The following is a 20751-nucleotide window of genomic DNA, read 5'->3' as shown; positions in this document are numbered from 1 at the left end:
CCAAAATTCCGCATGGAAACCTTGCGGACCATAGTGTTGGCAATGGAGTTGGGGGACTATAGGGTGTCTCTATATGTACGGGACGCTTATTTGTATATCCCTATTCTAATTTCATACCAGCAGTTCCTGCATTTCGCCATCCTATCTCGTAACTTTCAATTCCAGGCACTCCCATTTGGCCTGGGATTTTACATAAATCGTGGCGTCATGGCAGCCTGTCTACAACAACAGGGCATCAGAGTATTGCCTTTAGCTGTGGACTCACGGGGGGCGATTTCAGCACATATCGCTGAGCGACCATATTGCCAGTGATTTCATGTGCGTGGGAGTGCGCTCCCGCTGCCAGCCCTTCATGGTCGCTAGTCGCAGGAGCATGCTCCTCTGATTATGGCTAAAAATCTTTTTATTTCTAGTCAAAATGAGGTAGAGACAGAATGAGACAGAATAGTTGCAATTTTCAGCCAAAATCTATGGTCGCTGATGAAAACGGTACACTGAGCAGTATAATGCTGAGCGATTTTAAGCCCAAATCGCTCAGCGACCAAATCGCACCATGTGTACACAGCTTTTCTTGATGACCTCCTCCTAGTGGCCAAATCCCTGGAGGTCCTGTCCGCACACCTGCAGACAATACCTGTTCTTCAGCAGCATGGATGGCTTCTCAGCTGGAAGAACTCCCCTCTATCACCGTCACAACGGGGCCAGGTTTACCCAATACATGGATTGGGTGATTGGTGACTGCTGGTAATAATCGGTGCATACTCTCCAACATGACCCATTCCATTAGTTACAAAAAGCTATGTTCCTGGACTTCCCTCTTACTGTAGGATTGCAGCATCTGAGGGGAGCTAGGTCATTTATAAGAAAGGTGTCACCACAGGTGCTGGCAATCCTACAGTGAGAGGGAAGCCCAGGAACAGAGCATTTTGTACCTAATGGAATGGGTCACGTAGGAGGGTATGTTATTGTTAGTAGGGTGACCAACTCATCCCTTTAATCCGGGACACATATTAATTACACAGGTTCTGTGGCAGTTTAAAACCAGGTGAAAGCCAGCCACAGAACCTGTGTAATTAATACGTGTCCGGGATTAGTTGGTCACCCTAATAATTGTAAGGTATATTTAGACTATACATAAACAGGGCATGCTGGGCATTGTAGTACTTATCACACCGTGTGCCTGTGTTAGGTATATGCATAGGACACATAACATAGCATGCTGGGCACTACAGTACACGTGTCGGTGGATTACGAAACGCATGCGCAGTAGGAGGCGGCCGGTCGGGCAGGCAGTAGTAAGATGGCCGCCTCCTGCCTCTGAGCGCAGCCGCGACTTCCGGGACGCGGCCGTAAGGAGGACCAAGATGGCGGCTGGTTCCCTGCGCTTCATCCACGTGTCATCCAGCACTTCCGTGTCCAACTTATCAGCCAATCACAGAGCTCCGCCGGTATGTGTGCTCCCCTGGACGGCGTCTGTCACCCCCCATCTCTCCTGTCCCTGGTCCATCACCTGACCCACCCTGTGTCCCCAGTACCCTCTCCCCATGTTCCCAATACCCTGTTCTATCGTTTACTTCATGCCCACTGACCCCATTAAACTCCAACCCTTACCTCACTCTGACCCCATCTACTCCCCACTCCCTACTGTCACCCTTACCTCACTCTGACCTCCACCTACTCCCCAATCCCTACTGTCACCCTTACCTCACTCTGACCCCCACCTACTCCCCAATCCCTACTGTCACCCTTACCTCACTCTGACCCCCACCTACTCCCCAATCCCTATTGTCACCCATACCTCACTCTGACCCCCATCTACTCCCCAATCCCTACTGTCACCCATATCTCACTCTGACCCCCACCTACTCCCCAATCCCTACTGTCACCCATACCTCACTCTGACCCCCACTTACTCCCCAATCCCTACTGTCACCCATACCTCACTCTGACCCCCATCTACTCCCCAATCCCTACTGTCACCCATACCTCACTCTGACCTCCACCTACTCCCCAATCCCTACTGTCACCCATATCTCACTTGACCTCCACCTACTCCCCATTCCCTACTGTCACCCTTACCTCACTCTGACCCCCACCTACTCCCCAATCCCTACTGTCACCCATATCTCACTCTGACCTCCACCTACTCCCCAATCCCTACTGTCTCCCTTACCTCACTCTGACCCCACCTACTCCCCAATCCCTACTGTCACCCTTACCTCACTGTGACCCCCATCTACTCCCCAATCCCTACTGTCACCCTTACCTCACTCTTGACTCCCCAATCCCTACTGTCACCCTTACCTCACTGTGACCCCCATCTACTCCCCAATCCCTACTATCACCCTTACCTCACTGTGACCCCCATCTACTCCCCAATCCCTACTGTCACCCTTACCTCACTGTGACCCCCATCTACTCCCCAATCCCTACTGTCACCCTTACCTCACTGTGACCCCCATCTACTCCCCAATCCCTACTGTCACCCATACCTCACTCTGACCCCCATCTACTCCCCAATCCCTACTGTCACCCTTACCTCACTCTGACCCCATCTACTCCCCAATCCCTACTGTCGCCCATACCTCACTCTGACCCCCATGTACTCCCCAATCCCTACTGTCGCCCTTACCTCACTCTGACCCCCATCTACTCCCCAATCCCTACTGTCGCCCATACCTCACTCTGACCTCCACCTACTCCCCAATCCCTACTGTCGCCCATATCTCACTCTGACCCCCGTCTACTCCCCAGTCCCTACTGTCGCCCATATCTCACTCTGACCCCCACCTACTCCCCAATCCCTACTGTCACCCATACCTCACTCTGACCTCCACCTACTCCCCAATCCCTACTGTCACCCATATCTCACTCTGACCTCCACCTACTCCCCATTCCCTACTGTCACCCATATCTCACTCTGACCCCCACCTACTCCCCAATCCCTACTGTCACCCTTACCTCACTGTGACCCCATCTACTCCCCAATCCCTACTGTCACCCATACCTCACTCTGACCTCCACCTACTCCCCAATCCCTACTGTCACCCATACCTCACTCTGACCTCCACCTACTCCCCAATCCCTACTGTCACCCATATCTCACTCTGACCCCCACCTACTCCCCATTCCCTACTGTCACCCTTACCTCACTCTGACCCCCACCTACTCCTCAATCCCTACTGTCACCCATATCTCACTCTGACCTCCACCTACTCCCCAATCCCTACTGTCACCCATATCTCACTCTGACCTCCACCTACTCCCCAATCCCTACTGTCGCCCTTACCTCACTCTGACCCCCACCTACTCCCCAATCCCTACTGTCACCCTTACCTCACTGTGACCCCCATCTACTCCCCAATCCCTACTGTCACCCTTACCTCACTGTGACCCCCACCTACTCCCCAATCCCTACTGTCACCCTTACCTCACTCTGACCCCCACCTACTCCCCAATCCCTACTGTCACCCTTACCTCACTGTGACCCCCATCTACTCCCCAATCCCTACTGTCACCCATACCTCACTCTGACCCCCATCTACTCCCCAATCCCTACTGTCACCCTTACCTCATTTTGACCCCATCTACTCCCCAATCCCTACTGTCGCCCTTACCTCACTCTGACCCCCATCTACTCCCCAATCCCTACTGTCGCCCATACCTCACTCTGACCTCCACCTACTCCCCAATCCCTACTGTCGCCCATACCTCACTCTGACCCCATCTACTCCCCAATCCCTACTGTCACCCATATCTCACTCTGACCCCTACGTACTCCCCAATCCCTACTGTCACCCATATCTCAATCTGACCTCCACCTACTCCCCAATCCCTACTGTCACCCATATCTCACTCTGACCCCCACCCACTCCCCAATCCCTACTGTCACCCATATCTCACTCTGACCCCCACCTACTCCCCAATCCCTACTGTCACCCTTACCTCACTCTGACCCCCACCTACTCCCCAATCCCTACTGTCACTCTGACCTTCACCTACTCCCCAATCCCTACTGTCACCCTTACCTCACTCTGACCCCCACCTACTCCCCAATCCCTACTGTCACCCTTACCTCACTCTGACCCCCACCTACTCCCCAATCCCTACTGTCACCCTTACCTCACTCTGACCCCCACCTACTCCCCAATCCCTATTGTCACCCATACCTCACTCTGACCCCCACGTACTCCCCAATCCCTACTGTCACCCATACCTCACTCTGACCCCCACCTACTCCCCAATCCCTACTGTCACCCTTACCTCACTCTGACCCCCACCTACTCCCCAATCCCTACTGTCACCCTTACCTCACTCTGACCCCCACCTACTCCCCAATCCCTATTGTCACCCATACCTCACTCTGACCCCCATGTACTCCCCAATCCCTACTGTCACCCATACCTCACTCTGACCCCTACGTACTCCCCAATCCCTACTGTCACCCATACCTCACTCTGACCCCTACGTACTCCCCAATCCCTACTGTCACCCATACCTCACTCTGACCCCCACGTACTCCCCAATCCCTACTGTCACCCTTACCTCACTCTGACCCCCACCTGCTCCCCAATCCCTACTGTCACCCTTAACTCACTCTGACCCCCACGTACTCCCCAATCCCTACTGTCACCCATATCTCACTCTGACCCCCACCTACTCCCCAATCCCTACTGTCACCCATATCTCACTCTGACCCCCACCTACTCCCTAATCCCTACTGTCACCCTTACCGCACTCTGACCCCCATCTACTCCACAATCCCTACTGTCACCCTTAACTCACTCTGACCCCCACGTACTCCCCAATCCCTACTGTCACCCATACCTCACTCTGACCCCCATCTACTCCACAATCCCTACTGTCACCCATATCTCACTCTGACCCCCACCTACTCCCCAATCCCTACTGTCACCCTTACCTCACTCTGACCCCCATCTACTCCACAATCCCTACTGTCACCCATATCTCACTCTGACCCCCACCTACTCCCCAATCCCTACTGTCACCCATATCTCACTCTGACCCCACCTACTCCCCAATCCCTACTGTCACCCTTACCTCACTCTGACCCCATCTACTCCCCAATCCCTACTGTCACCCTTACCTCGCTCTGACCCCCACCTACTCCCCAATCCCTACTGTCACCCTTACCTCACTCCAAATGGGGAGGGTTAACTGGGTGCCAGGTGGGAGTTGCCCTGCTGCTGTTACACTGTATATTACATGCTATTACACATTACATACTGTTACACTGTATATTACATATAACATGCTATTACTGTATATTACATATTACATGCTATTACACATTACATGCTGTTACACTGTATATTACATGCTATTACACATTACATGCTGTTACACTGTATATTACATGCTATTACACATTACATGCTGTTACACTGTATATTACATGCTATTACACATTACATACTGTTACACTGTATATTACATATAACATGTGTAAACATTACATACTGTTACACTGTATATGACATATTACATGCTATTACACATTACATACTGTTACACTGTATATTACATGCTATTACACATTACATACTGTTACACTGTATATTACATATTACATGCTATTACACATTACATACTGTTACACTGTATATTACATATTACATGCTATTACACATTACATACTGTTACACTGTATATTACATATTACATGCTATTACACTGTATATTACATATAACATGCTATTACACATTATATACTGTTACACTGTATATTACATATAACATGTGTAAACATTACATACTGTTACACTGTATATTACATATTACATGCTATTACACATTACATACTATTACACTGTATATTAGATATAACATGCTATTACACATTACATACTGTTACACTGTATATTACATATAACATGTGTAAACATTACATACTGTTACACTGTATATTACATGCTATTACACATTACATACTGTTACACTGTATATTACATATTACATGCTATTACACATTACATACTGTTACACTGTATATTACATATTACATGCTATTACACATTACATACTGTTACACTGTATATTACATATTACATGCTATTATACATTACATACTGTTACACTGTATATTACATGCTATTACACATTACATACTGTTACACTGTATATTACATATTACATACTATTACACTGTATATTACATATAACATGCTATTACACATTACATACTGTTACACTGTATATTACATATAACATGTGTAAACATTACATACTGTTACACTGTATATTACATGCTATTACACATTACATACTGTTACACTGTATATTACATATTACATGCTATTACACATTACATACTGTTACACTGTATATTACATATTACATGCTATTACACATTACATACTGTTACACTGTATATTACATATTACATGCTATTACACATTACATACTGTTACACTGTATATTACATGCTATTACACATTACATACTGTTACACTGTATATTACATACAAAATGCTATTACACATTACATACTTTTACCCTGTATATTACATATTACATTTTTTTACACATTATATACTGTTACTCTGTATATTACATATTACATGCTTTTACACATTATATACTGTTACACTGTATATTACATACTGTTACACATTACATGCTGTTTACACTGTATATTACATATAACATGCTATTACTGTATATTACATGCTATTACACATTACATGCTGTTACACTGTATATTACATATAACATGCTATTACACATTACATACTGTTACACTGTATATTACATATAACATGCTATTACACATTACATACTGTTACACTGTATATTACATATAACATGCTATTACACATTACATACTGTTACACTGTATATTACATATAACATGCTATTACACATTACATACTGTTACACTGTATATTACATATAACATGCTATTACACATTACATACTGTTACACTGTATATTACATATTACATGCTATTACACATTACATACTGTTACACTGTATATTACATATTACATGCTATTACACATTACATGCTGTTACACTGTATATCACATATTACATGCTATTACACATTACAAACTGTTACACTGTATATTACATACAAAATGCTATTACACATTACATAATATTACACTGTATGTTATATATTACATGCTATTACACATTACATACTGTTACACTGTATATTACATACAAAATGCTATTACACATTACATACTGTTACACTGTATATAACATGCTATTACACATTACATACTTTTACCCTGTATATTACATATTACATTTTTTTTACACATTATACACTGTTACTCTGTATATTACATACTGTTACACATTATATACTGTTACACTGTATATTATATATGACATGCTATTACACATTACATACTGTTACGCTGTATATTACATTATATTACACATTACATACTGTTACATTATATTACACATTACATACTGTTAAACTGTATATTATATATTACATGCTTTTACACATTACATACTGTTACACTGTATATTACATGCTATTACACATTACATACTGTTACACTGTATATTACATGCTATTACACATTACATACTTTTACCCTGTATATTACATATTACATTTTTTTACACATCATATACTGTTACTCTGTATATTACATATTACATGCTATTACACATTACATACTGTTACACTGTATATTACATATTACATGCTGTTACACTGTATATTACATGCTGTTACACATTACATACTGTTACACTGTATATTACATATTACATACTGTTACACTGTATATTACATATTACATTATATTACACATTACATACTGTTACACTGTATATTATATATTACATGCTTTTACACATTACATACTGTTACACTGTATTACATGCTTTTACACATTTCATACTGTTACACTGTATATCACATGCTATTACACATTACATACTGTTACACTGTATATTACATGCTATTACACATTACATACTTTTACCCTGTATATTACATGTTACATGCTGTTACACATTACATACAGTTACGCTGTATATTACATATTACATGCTATTACACTGTATCTTACATATTACATGATATTACACATTACATACTGTTACACTGTATATTACATGCTATTACACATTACATGCTGTTACACTGTATATTACATGCTGTTACACATTACATGCTGTTACACTGTATATTACATATTCCATGCTATTACTGTATATTACATATTACATGCTATTACACATTACATGCTGTTACACTGTATATTACACATTACATGCTATTACACATTACATACTGTTACACTGTATATTACATACAAAATACTATTACACATTACATACTGTTACACTGTATATTACATGCTATTACACATTACATACTTTTACCCTGTATATTACATATTACATTTTTTTTACACATTATATACTGTTACTCTGTATATTACATATTACATGCTATTACACGTTAAATACTGTTACACTGTATATTACATGTAAAATGCTATTACACTGTATATTACATATTACATGCTATTACACATTACATACTGTTACACTGTATATTACATATTACATGCTATTACACATTACATACTGTTACACTGTATATTACATGCTATAACACACTACATACTGTTACACTGTATATTACATATAACATGCTATTACTGTATATTACATGCTATTACACATTACATACTGTCACACTGTATATTACATGCTGTTACACTGCATATTACATGCTATTACACATTAAATACTGTTACACTGTATATTACATATAACATGCTATTACACTGTATATTACATGCTATTAAACATTACATGCTGTTACACTGCATATTACATGCTATTACACATTAAATACTGTTACACTGTATATTACATATTACATACTGTTACACATTACATACTGTTACACTGTATATTACATATTACATACTGTTACACACTACATACTGTTACACTGTATATTACCTATAACATGCTATTACTGTATATTACATATTACATGCTATTACACATTACATACTGTCACACTGTATATTACATGCTATTACACATTACATGCTGTTACACTGCATATTACATGCTATTACACATTAAATACTGTTACACTGTATATTACATATAACATGCTATTACACTGTATATTACATGCTGTTACACATTACATACTGTTACACTGTATATTACATATTACATGCTATTACACTGTATATTACATGACATGCTGTTACACATTACATACTGTCACACTGTATATTACATGCTATTACACATTACATGCTGTTACACTGCATATTACATGCTATTACACATTAAATACTGTTACACTGTATATTACATATAACATGCTATTACACTGTATATTACATGCTGTTACACATTACATACTGTTACACTGTATATTACATGCTATTACACTGTATATTACATATGACATGCTGTTACACATTACATACTGTTACACTGTATGTTACATTTTACATGCTATTACACATTACTTATTGTTACACTGTATATTACATGCTGTTACACTGTATATTACATATTACATGCTATTACACATTACATGCTGTTACACTGTATATTACATATTACATGCTATTACACATTACATGCTGTTACACTGTATATTACATATTACATGCTATTACACATTACATTCTGTTACACTGTATATTACATATTACATGCTATTACACATTACATGCTGTTACACTGTATATTACATATTACATGCTATTACACATTACATGCTGTTACACTGTATATTACATATTACATGATATTACACATTACATGCTTTTACACTGTATATTACATATTACATGATATTACACATTACATGCTTTTACACTGTATATTACATATTACATGCTATTACACATTACATTCTGTTACACTGTATATTACATATTACATGCTATTACACATTACATGCTGTTACACTGTATATTACATATTACATGCTATTACACATTACATGCTGTTACACTGTATATTACATATTACATGCTATTACACATTACATGCTGTTACACTGTATATTACATATTACATGATATTACACATTACATACTGTTACGCTGTATATTACATATTACATGATATTACACATTACATGCTTTTACACTGTATATTACATATTACATGCTATTACACATTACATACTGTTACACTGTATATTACATATTACATGCTATTACACATTACATTCTGTTACACTGTATATTACATGCTATTACACATTACATACTGTTACACTGTATATTACATATTACATGCTATTACACTGTGTATTACATATAACATGCTATTACACATTACATGCTGTTACACTGTATATTACACATTACATGCTATTACACATTACATGCTGTTACACATTACATGCTGTTACGCTGTATATTACATATAACATGCTTTTACACATGACATGCTGTTACACTGTATATTACATATTACATTACATACATATTACATACAGTATTGATGACTTGGTGTTGGTTTGTGTCCCGGCATTGCAACAGGCATGGGGATTATGCAGGCATTGCCCCTGGTGTGAGTCTGAGCGTCAGTACTGATGGCTTGGTGTTGGTTGGTGTCTCTGTCACGGCTTTGCTACAGGAGGGGGGACTATGGAGGTGTTACTCCTGGTGCGAGTCTGAGCGTCAGTACTGATGGCTTGGGGGTAGTTGGTGTCTGTGTCCCGGCATTGCTACAGGAGGGGGAACTATGGAGGCGTTACTCCTGGTGCGTGTGTGAGCGTCAGTACTGATGGCTTTGTGTTGGTTGGTGTCTGTGTCCCGGCATTGCTACAGGAGGGGGACTATGGAGGCGTTACTCCTGGTGCGTGTGTGAGCGTCAGTACTGATGGCTTTGTGTTGGTTGGTGTCTGTGTCCCGGCATTGCTACAGGAAGGGTGACTATGGAGGCGTTACTCCTGGTGCGAGTCTGAGCGTCAGTACTGATGGCTTGGGGGTAGTTGGTGTCTGTGTCCCGGCATTGCTACAGGAGGGGGAACTATGGAGGCGTTACTCCTGATGCGTGTCTGAGCGTCAGTACTGATGGCTTGGTGTTGGTTGGTGTCTGTGTTCTGCCATTGCTACAGCAGGGGGAACTATGGAGGCGTTACTCCTGGTGCGAGTCTGAGCGTCAGTACTGATGGCTTGGTGTTGGTTGGTGTCTGTGTTCTGCCATTGCTACAGGAGGGGGAACTATGGAGGCGTTACTCCTGGTGCGTGTCTGAGCGTCAGTACTGATGGCTTGGGGTTGGTTGGTGTCTGTGTCCCGCCATTGCTACAGGAGGGGGACTATGGAGGCGTTACTCCTGGTGCGAGTCTGAGCGTCAGTACTGATGGCTTGGTGTTGGTTGGTGTCTGTGTCCCGCCATTGCTACAGGAGGGGGACTATGGAGGCGTTACTCCTGGTGCGAGTCTGAGCGTCAGTACTGATGGCTTGGTGTTGGTTGGTGTTTGTGTCTCGGCTTTGCTACAGGAGGGGGAACTATGGAGGCGTTACTCCTGGTGCGTGTCTGAGCGTCAGTACTGATGGCTTGGGGTTGGTTGGTGTCTGTGTCCCGGCTTTGCTACATGAGGGGGGACTATGGAGGCGTTACTCCTGGTGCGAGTCTGAGCGTCAGTACTGATGGCTTGGTGTTGGTTGGTGTCTGTGTCCCGCCATTGCTACAGGAGGGGGAACTATGGAGGCGTTACTCCTGGTGCGTGTCTGAGCGTCAGTACTGATGGCTTGGGGTTGGTTGGTGTCTGTGTCCCGGCTTTGCTACATGAGGGGGGACTATGGAGGCGTTACTCCTGGTGCGAGTCTGAGCGTCAGTACTGATGGCTTGGTGTTGGTTGGTGTCTGTGTCCCGGCATTGCTACAGGAGGGGGACTATGGAGGAGTTACTCCTGGTGCGAGTCTGAGCGTCAGTACTGATGGCTTGGTGTTGGTTGGTGTCTGTGTTCTGCCATTGCTACAGGAGGGGGACTATGGAGGCGTTACCCCTGGTGCGAGTCTGAGCGTCAGTACTGATGGCATGGTGTTGGTTGGTGTTTGTGTCCCGGCTTTGCTACAGGAGGGGGAACTATGGAGGTGTTACTCCTGGTGCGTGTCTGAGCGTCAGTACTGATGGCTTGGTGTTGGTTGGTGTCTGTGTCCCGGCATTGCTACAGGATGGGGACTATGGAGGTGTTACTCCTGGTGCGAGTCTGAGCGTCAGTACTGATGGCTTGGTGTTGGTTGGTGTCTGTGTCCCGCCATTGCTACAGTAGGGGGACTATGGAGGTGTTACCCCTGGTGCGAGTCTGAGCATCAGTACTGATGGAGTTTTCCATGCCTCTTCAGTCTGCAGAATGACACGAGAGCGGAGGCGTCATGGTGGCTCTGAGCAGCGTCCTCCTCTCCCCGCCAGAAGACCGGCACCTCCCCCATCCCGAGGAGCGAACCGCGTAGTCCTGGTGGCCATCTTCTCTTGCCTTATTGGGCTGAGTGCATTTGGATATAACAGTTATGTTAAATGGAGTCTGGCTGTGAGGCCGGTGACCCTACATCCCTCTCCTCCCATTCTGCCTCCAAACAGCAGTTCCCCCGCTGTGTCCCCAAACCTGTTCTGGGGATCCTACAGACCACAGGTATACTTTGGCATGAAGACCCGGAGCCCACGTTCTGTGGTCACAGGTACAGTGAGACAGAGGGGTATTTAATGGGTCATTATTACTTATTGCTTCCTGTGCATGTCCTCTCCACCCCTCTCGGCTCTGGCCTACGCGCTCTCTCTCGGCTTTGGCCTACGCGATCTCTCGCTGGCACTTTCGGTTGTGGCCTACGCGCTCTCTCTGGCACTTTCGGCTGTGGCCTACGCGCTCTCTCTGGCACCCTTGGCTGTGGCCTAGTCGCTCTCGGTCTCGCCTGTGGCCTAGTCGCACTCTCTCTCGTGCGCCCTCGGCTGTGGCCTAGTCTCGCTCACGCGCCCTCGGCTGTGGCCTAGTCGCTCTCTCTTGCGCGCCCTCGGCTGTGGCCTAGTCGCTCTCTCTTGCGCGCCCTCGGCTGTGGCCTAGTCGCTCTCTCTTGCGCGCCCTCGGCTGTGGCCTAGTCGCTCTCTCTTGCGCGCCCTCGGCTGTGGCCTAGTCGCTCTCTCTCTCTCGCGCCCTCGGCTGTGGCCTAGTCGCTCTCTCTTGCACCCTCGGCTGTGGCCTAGTCGATCTCTCGCGCGCGCCCTCTGCTGTGGCCTAGTCGCGCTCTCTCTCTCTCTCTCTCTCTCGCATCTTCCCTCCACCGGCATGTGCCCCTCCCTTCCACTTTCTCTGCTGTTGCCCTTGCTCTCTCCTTTGACATTTTCTGTCCTTTTTTCTTTCACCAGGGTTAATGTGGCTCTCCCAGTCCGGATCCCCCTCCCTACGTCACACATGTGAGCAGAGTGACGGGCTGGCTCGGTATGGGTGGCTTATGCACGATGGTGTGAATTTTGGGGTACAGGAAATCAGAGATAAAGGCTACACTCTGAGCACTGAGTTTGTGAAGAGACCTGGAGGGCGGCACGGTGGAGAGTGGAGCTGGAGAATCTCAGGGACCCCTGCGGTGAGTCGAAGAGAAAAAAAAAATATATGGTACTTATGTAGTATCTGGGCGTCCGATTTTGTGATTGTATGCCTTACCTTAAGGCATACAATCAGATGCGATGCGATGAGATTCGATGCGATTTTGCATAGGATTTAATGTTAAGAAGGTCCTGTTCATTTCCCCACTATCCAAGTGGGCATAGAGTTGATTTTATATAGTGTGGCGAGCGCAGCGTGGCGAGCGAACGCATATTTCTTAAAAAGTATTCTGTGTCCCCTCGCGGGGCTCGCCACGCTTCGGGCTCGGTGGCTCGCTACGCTCGCCACAGGTTTATATCCAACTCCATGCCCACTTAGATAGTGGCGAAAGGAAAAGGACCCCTTTTTCCCATTGAATTCTATGTTAAAATGGACTCAGACCATTTTAACATTGAATCCTATGGAAAAATCTTGACCATCGCATACGATTTGGTCGCATGCGATGGTGATGCGATCCGATTTCTAAATCGGACGCCCAGATACTACATAAGTACCAAATATATATATATCTAATTAACACATACACCAGTACAGGACACGCTATATACAGCCGGCGTGACTCCTCCTGTAGTTACACGGTACAGAACGCGCTATATACAGCCGGCGTGACTCCTCCTGTAGTTACACAGGTACAGGACACGCTATATACAGCCGGCGTGACTCCTCCTGTAGTTACACGGTACAGAACGCGCTATATACAGCTGGCGTGACTCCTCCTGTAGGTACACAGGTACAGAACGCGCTATATACAGCCGGTGTGACTCCTCCTGTAGTTACGCGGTACAGGACATGCTATATACAGCCGGCGTGACTCCTCCTGTAGTTACATGGTACAGGACGCGCTATATACAGCCGGCGTGACTCCTCCTGTAGTTACACTGGTACAGGACGCGCTATATACAGCTGGCGTGACTCCTCCTGTAGGTACACAGGTACAGAACGCGCTATATACAGCCGGTGTGACTCCTCCTGTAGTTACACGGTACAGAACGCGCTATATACAGCCGGCGTGACTCCTCCTGTAGTTACACGGTACAGGACACGCTATATACAGCCGGCGTGATTCCTCCTCTAGTTACATGGTACAGGACACGCTATATACAGCCGGCGTGACTCCTCCTGTAGTTACACGGTACAGAACGCGCTATATACAGCCGGCGTGACTCCTCCTGTAGTTACACGGTACAGGACACGCTATATACAGCCGGCGTGACTCCTCCTGTAGTTACACGGTACAGGACACGCTATATACAGCCGGCGTGACTCCTCCTGTAGTTACACGGTACAGGACACGCTATATACAGCCGGCGTGACTCCTCCTGTAGTTACGCGGTACAGGACACGCTATATACAGCCGGCGTGACTCCTCCTGTAGTTACACATGTACAGGACACGCTATATACAGCTGGCGTGACTCCTCCTGTAGTTACACAGGTACAGGACACGCTATATACAGCCGGCGTGACTCCTCCTGTAGTTACACGGGTACAGAACGCGCTATATACAGCCGGCGTGACTCCTCCTGTAGTTACCCGGTACAGGACATGTTATATACAGCCGGCGTGACTCCTCCTGTAGTTACCCGGTACAGGACATGTTATATACAGCCGGCGTGACTCCTCCTGTAGTTACATGGTACAGAACGCGCTATATACAGCCGGCGTGACTCCTCCTGTAGTTACATGGTACAGGACACGCTATATACAGCCGGCGTGACTCCTCCTGTAGTTACACAGGTACAGGACACGCTATATACAGCTGGCGTGACTCCTCCTGTAGTTACATGGTACAGAACGCGCTATATACAGCCGGCGTGACTCCTCCTGTAGTTACATAGGTACAGGACACGCTATATACAGCTGGCGTGACTCCTCCTGTAGTTACATGGTACAGAACATGCTATATACAGCCGGCGTGACTCCTCCTGTAGTTGTACATGACATGTTATATACAGCCGGCGTGACTCCTCCTGTAGTTACACGGTACAGGACGCGCTATATACAGCCGGCGTGACTCCTCCTGTAGTTACACGGTACAGGACACGTTATATACAGCCGGCGTGACTCCTCCTGTAGTTACGCGGTACAGGAGACGCTATATACAGCCGGCGTGACTCCTCCTGTAGTTACACAGGTACAGGACGCGTTATATACAGCCGGCGTGACTCCTCCTGTAGTTACACAGGTACAGGACACGTTATATACAGCCGGCGTGACTCCTCCTGTAGTTACACGGTACAGAACGCGTTATATACAGCCGGCGTGACTCCTCCTGTAGTTACACGGTACAGAACGCGCTATATACAGCCGGCGTGACTCCTCCTGTAGTTACACGGTACAGAACGCGCTATATACAGCCGGCGTGACTCCTCCTGTAGTTACACGGTACAGGACATGTTATATACAGCCGGCGTGACTCCTCCTGTAGTTACACGGTACAGGACATGCTATATACAGCCGGCGTGACTCCTCCTGTAGTTACACGGTACAGGACACGCTATATACAGCCGGCGTGATTCCTCCTCTAGTTACATGGTACAGGACACGCTATATACAGCCGGCGTGACTCCTCCTGTAGTTACACGGTACAGGACACGCTATGTACAGCTGACATGACTCCTGTAGTTACATGGTACAGGACACGTTATATACAGCCGGCGTGACTCCTCCTGTAGTTACACTGGTACAGGACACGTTATATACAGCCGGCGTGACTCCTCCTGTAGTTACACGGTACAGAACGCGCTATATACAGCCGGCGTGACTCCTCCTGTAGTTACACGGTACAGGACACGTTATATACAGCCGGCGTGACTCCTCCTGTAGTTACACGGTACAGGACACGCTATATACAGCCGGCGTGACTCCTCCTGTAGTTACACGGTACAGGACACGCTATATACAGCCGGCGTGACTCCTCCTGTAGTTACACGGTACAGGACACGCTATATACAGCCGGCGTGACTCCTCCTGTAGTTACACAGGTACAGGACACGCTATATACAGCCGGCGTGACTCCTCCTGTAGTTACACGGTACAGAACGCGCTATATACAGCCGGCGTGACTCCTCCTGTAGTTACACGGTACAGGACATGTTATATACAGCCGGCGTGACTCCTCCTGTAGTTACACGGTACAGGACATGCTATATACAGCCGGCGTGACTCCTCCTGTAGTTACACGGTACAGGACACGCTATATACAGCCGGCGTGACTCCTCCTGTAGTTACACGGTACAGGACATGTTATATACAGCCGGCGTGACTCCTCCTGTAGTTACACGGTACAGGACATGCTATATACAGCCGGCGTGACTCCTCCTGTAGTTACACGGTACAGGACACGCTATATACAGCCGGCGTGATTCCTCCTCTAGTTACATGGTACAGGACACGCTATATACAGCCGGCGTGACTCCTCCTGTAGTTACACGGTACAGGACACGCTATATACAGCCGGCGTGACTCCTCCTGTAGTTACACAGGTACAGGACACGCTATATACAGCCGGCGTGACTCCTCCTGTAGTTACGCGGTACAGAACGCGCTATGTACAGCCGGCGTGAGTCCTCCTGTAGTTACGCGGTACAGGACACGTTATATACAGCCGGCGTGACTCCTCCTGTAGTTACGCGGTACAGGACACGTTATATACAGCCGGCGTGACTCCTCCTGTAGTTACACAGGTACAGGACACGTTATATACAGCCGGCGTGACTCCTCCTATAGTTATGCGGTACAGGACACGTTATATACAGCCGGCGTGACTCCTCCTGTAGTTACGCGGTACAGGACACGTTATATACAGCTGACATGACTCCTGTAGTTACGCGGTACTGCTGCGTGTTCTGATTTTCTCCCCCCTGTGTGTGTGTGGGACACGGCCCTTCTCGTGCCCTACCAGTAACCAGTATCTGACCCTCTCTCCCCCCCCAGGACCCATCTTCCCCGGCACAGCTGGTTTCCCTCCTGTTTTATGTTGCCACAGATGGTCAGGGCTCCCTGATGCCCCATACTGATGGAAGAGGACACCTGAGCTATGTGACGGGCACATCTGAGGAGCTGGGGGGATTTGCTCTCCGATTCCCCACACCTGAAGTCGGAAGTGGACACATAAGGTATTCCAGGCCCTGGATATTATACTGTGATTTCAGGGTGTAAGGGTGGGACTGTGGGGGTTACACTGGCTGAAACACTGAATCCTAGTACTGTGACTTCTCGGTGTGGGAAATGTTATGTGCCCCGGGTCACCTGCAGTAGCTCCAGCCAGGCCTAGGTGTTCTGCGACCGGGACCAAGGCCTGCGGCTATGGTGGTATGCGCTACACCAAGTGACTCCCATCTTAGTACATAACCCCATAGTCCTTACAACTAGCTGTGTGTATGCTCTCATGGTGTAATTCTCTGATTCACCATTAACTTCTTCTCTCCCCAGTTATAACCACCTCACCACCACGTGCCCTGGACTTCATCACATCACTGATGTTGTGCGCAGCAGTATGACCGACAGATTTACTCACCCGGCCAGCGGTTCTGCCAATAAACGACGCTACTTTGGCCTGGGCACCTACCACCCACCGCACCAACCAGGCTCCGAGCACTCGCAGCTTGTAGTCCATCAGGTCACCATGTACCTTCCGTTCCAGGTGGAGATCCTGTTTGAATCGGACAGTTTCCTACAACGTCCTGTGTCCCTGTCTGGTGGGGCTCTGACCGCGGAGCTGGAGAAGCACAGGAAGGCCATGGAGGAGCGTTTCCAGAAGACCTTCCAGCTGGAAGCCAAGGGGTTTATCCCAGATCAGGTGGCATTCGCTCAGGCTGCTCTCTCCAACATGTTGGGTGGGATGGGCTACTTCCATGGCAGCTCAATCATCCGGTCCCGGCACAACCAAGAACCTGTGTTATATCCACCGGCTCCGCTCTACACAGCCGTCCCATCACGCTCTTTCTTTCCCCGTGGTTTCCTTTGGGATGAGGGCTTCCATCTGCTGCTCATTGCTAGGTGGGACCCGGCTCTGGCCTGGCAGTCTCTGGGCCATTGGCTGGATCTCATGAATGCAGATGGGTGGATTCCTCGAGAGCAAATCCTGGGCCCCGAAGCTCGCAGCAAAGTACCGTCAGAGTTCGTGGTCCAGTGGGATGAGAATGCCAACCCTCCAACTCTCTTCCTGGCCCTGCGGCAGCTGCTGTCCAGTGCAGAAGTTGCTGCGCAAGGGCTGCCATTCCTCCGCCGAGCCTTTCCTCGTTTGCAGACTTGGTATAACTGGTTCAACGGAACTCAGAACGGGCCTCTACCGTATACGTACCGCTGGCGCGGTCGGGACAGGGATGCTTTGCGGTTTTTGAACCCAAAAACTTTGACATCTGGTCTGGATGATTACCCGCGGGCATCGCATCCATCTGACGAGGAGCGTCACGTGGACCTGCGGTGTTGGATGGCTCTGGCATCCGAAGTGATGGCGGACATTTGCCGGTTGCTAGGAGATGATGGGAGTCCCTATGAGGAGTCTCGGAGGGCTCTCTCGGACAACTCCTTACTGGACCAGCTCCACTGGGCAGAGAGACTTGGGGCATATGCCGACTATGGGAACCACACCCAGAAAGCGGCGTTGGAGTGGGAACGTCTGCGACCTGCCCCTGGCCAGGATCCCCATAGTGTCCCTCCCCCGCGCTTAGTAAGAGTTGTGAGGAAGGCTCCCAAGTTACAGTATGTCGGTGCTCTGGGGTACGTGTCCCTCTTCCCTTTCCTTCTACAGATACTGTCTCCTCACTCCCCCCGACTTGGGCGCCTGTTAGATCATGTGAGAGATGCTGACGAACTGTGGACCCCGTACGGCATTCGCTCCCTGTCCAAGAGCAGCCCCCTGTACATGCAGCGCAACACCGAGCATGACCCCCCTTACTGGAGGGGCCCTATATGGATTAATATGAACTACCTGGCGGTCCGCGCCCTACACCATTATGGCCAAGTAGACGGTCCGCACCAGAGCAGAGCGGGCGCGCTGTACAGGGAGCTGCGGGTGAACCTGATCGCCAATCTATACAGACAGTACGAGAGATCCGGGTCCTTGTGGGAGCAGTATAATGATGAAACAGGCCGGGGACAAGGCTGCCACCCGTTCACTGGCTGGAGCTCTTTGGTTGTCCTGATTATGGCGGAAGAATACTAAGAAGGCAGCGTGGGGCTCAGGCAGCGGGATTGTGGGATATACCACTGCAGGGTAACGGGAGGGGTCCACTCTGTGCAGGAAGATACTAATTCAAGGCTCTGATTCCGGCACACAACTGGGCAAAACAATGCTGCGCTGCAGGTGGGGCAGATGTAACGTGCAGAGATATGGGTGGGGTAGATTTGTTAAGCTCGGTGAAGTGATAAAGTGTCTGGTCTTTATCACCGGCCAATCAGCTCCTACCTGTAATTTTTCAAACCCAGCCTGTAACTTCCCAGTTCGGAGCTGATTGGCCGGTGATAAAGTACCAGCTACATTATCACTTCGCCGAACTTAATAAATCTGCCCCTGAAATCTAAATTGCAGTGTTAGAATAAAGCAGCCAGTATTTATCCTGCACAGAAACAAAAATACCCCACCCAATCTAACTCTCTGCACATGTTACATCTGTCCCCCCTCAGCGCAGCATGGTTTTGCCCAGTGGAGCTCTGCGGCTGACATTTCCCTCCGTCTGTGCCCGGCTGGCTCAGGCACACTCTCTCCTGTGTACATCTAGGACATAATAAAGAATTCCCCAACCCTGATGTGTCTGACATCTTTCGTACAAATCTCCCACAAGAGCCGACTCCAGAAGGAGGGACCGCGGGAAAGCCGGAACACACAGAGGTTTCTACAGGTTAGTACCGCCATGGGAGGAGGTGTATCCAGTCGTAGGGCAGGTAGCGGGGTGCCAGCAGGCTGAGTACAGGGGAGTGGGGGAGGAGTTTCCAGGCGTTGAGCAGGTAGCGGGGTGCCAGCAGGCTGAGTACAGGGGAGTGGGGGGAGGAGTTTCCAGGCGTTGAGCAGGTAGCGTGGTGCCAGCAGGCTGAGTACAGGGGAGTGGGAGGAGGAGTTTCCAGGTGCCCAGCAGGTAGTGGGGTGCCAGCAGGCTGAGTACAGGGGAGTGGGGGGAGGAGTTTCCAGGCGTTGAGCAGGTAGCGGGGT

General features: G+C 47.3%; 1 protein-coding gene across 1 annotated transcript; it reads left to right on the top strand.

Annotated features, from left to right (window-relative positions):
- The first annotated feature begins 1201 nt into the window (after positions 1 to 1201).
- On the top strand, positions 1202 to 20351 carry MOGS (mannosyl-oligosaccharide glucosidase). Its single transcript, XM_083177277.1, has 5 exons — positions 1202 to 1448; positions 12347 to 12679; positions 13362 to 13579; positions 17535 to 17716; positions 18033 to 20351. Exons 2-5 carry the CDS (start codon positions 12355 to 12357, stop codon positions 19765 to 19767), a joined length of 2460 nt encoding a protein of 819 aa, XP_083033403.1. The 5' UTR covers positions 1202 to 1448; positions 12347 to 12354; the 3' UTR covers positions 19768 to 20351.
- Positions 20352 to 20751: the final 400 nt, after the last annotated feature.

The sequence above is a fragment of the Crinia signifera genome, chromosome 1 (genome assembly GCF_055691185.1).
Source record: "Crinia signifera chromosome 1, ASM5569118v1, whole genome shotgun sequence".
NCBI lineage: Eukaryota > Metazoa > Chordata > Amphibia > Anura > Myobatrachidae > Crinia > Crinia signifera.
The sequence above is the reverse complement of the archived record's forward strand: the minus strand, read 5'-3'. Positions and strand labels throughout refer to the sequence as shown.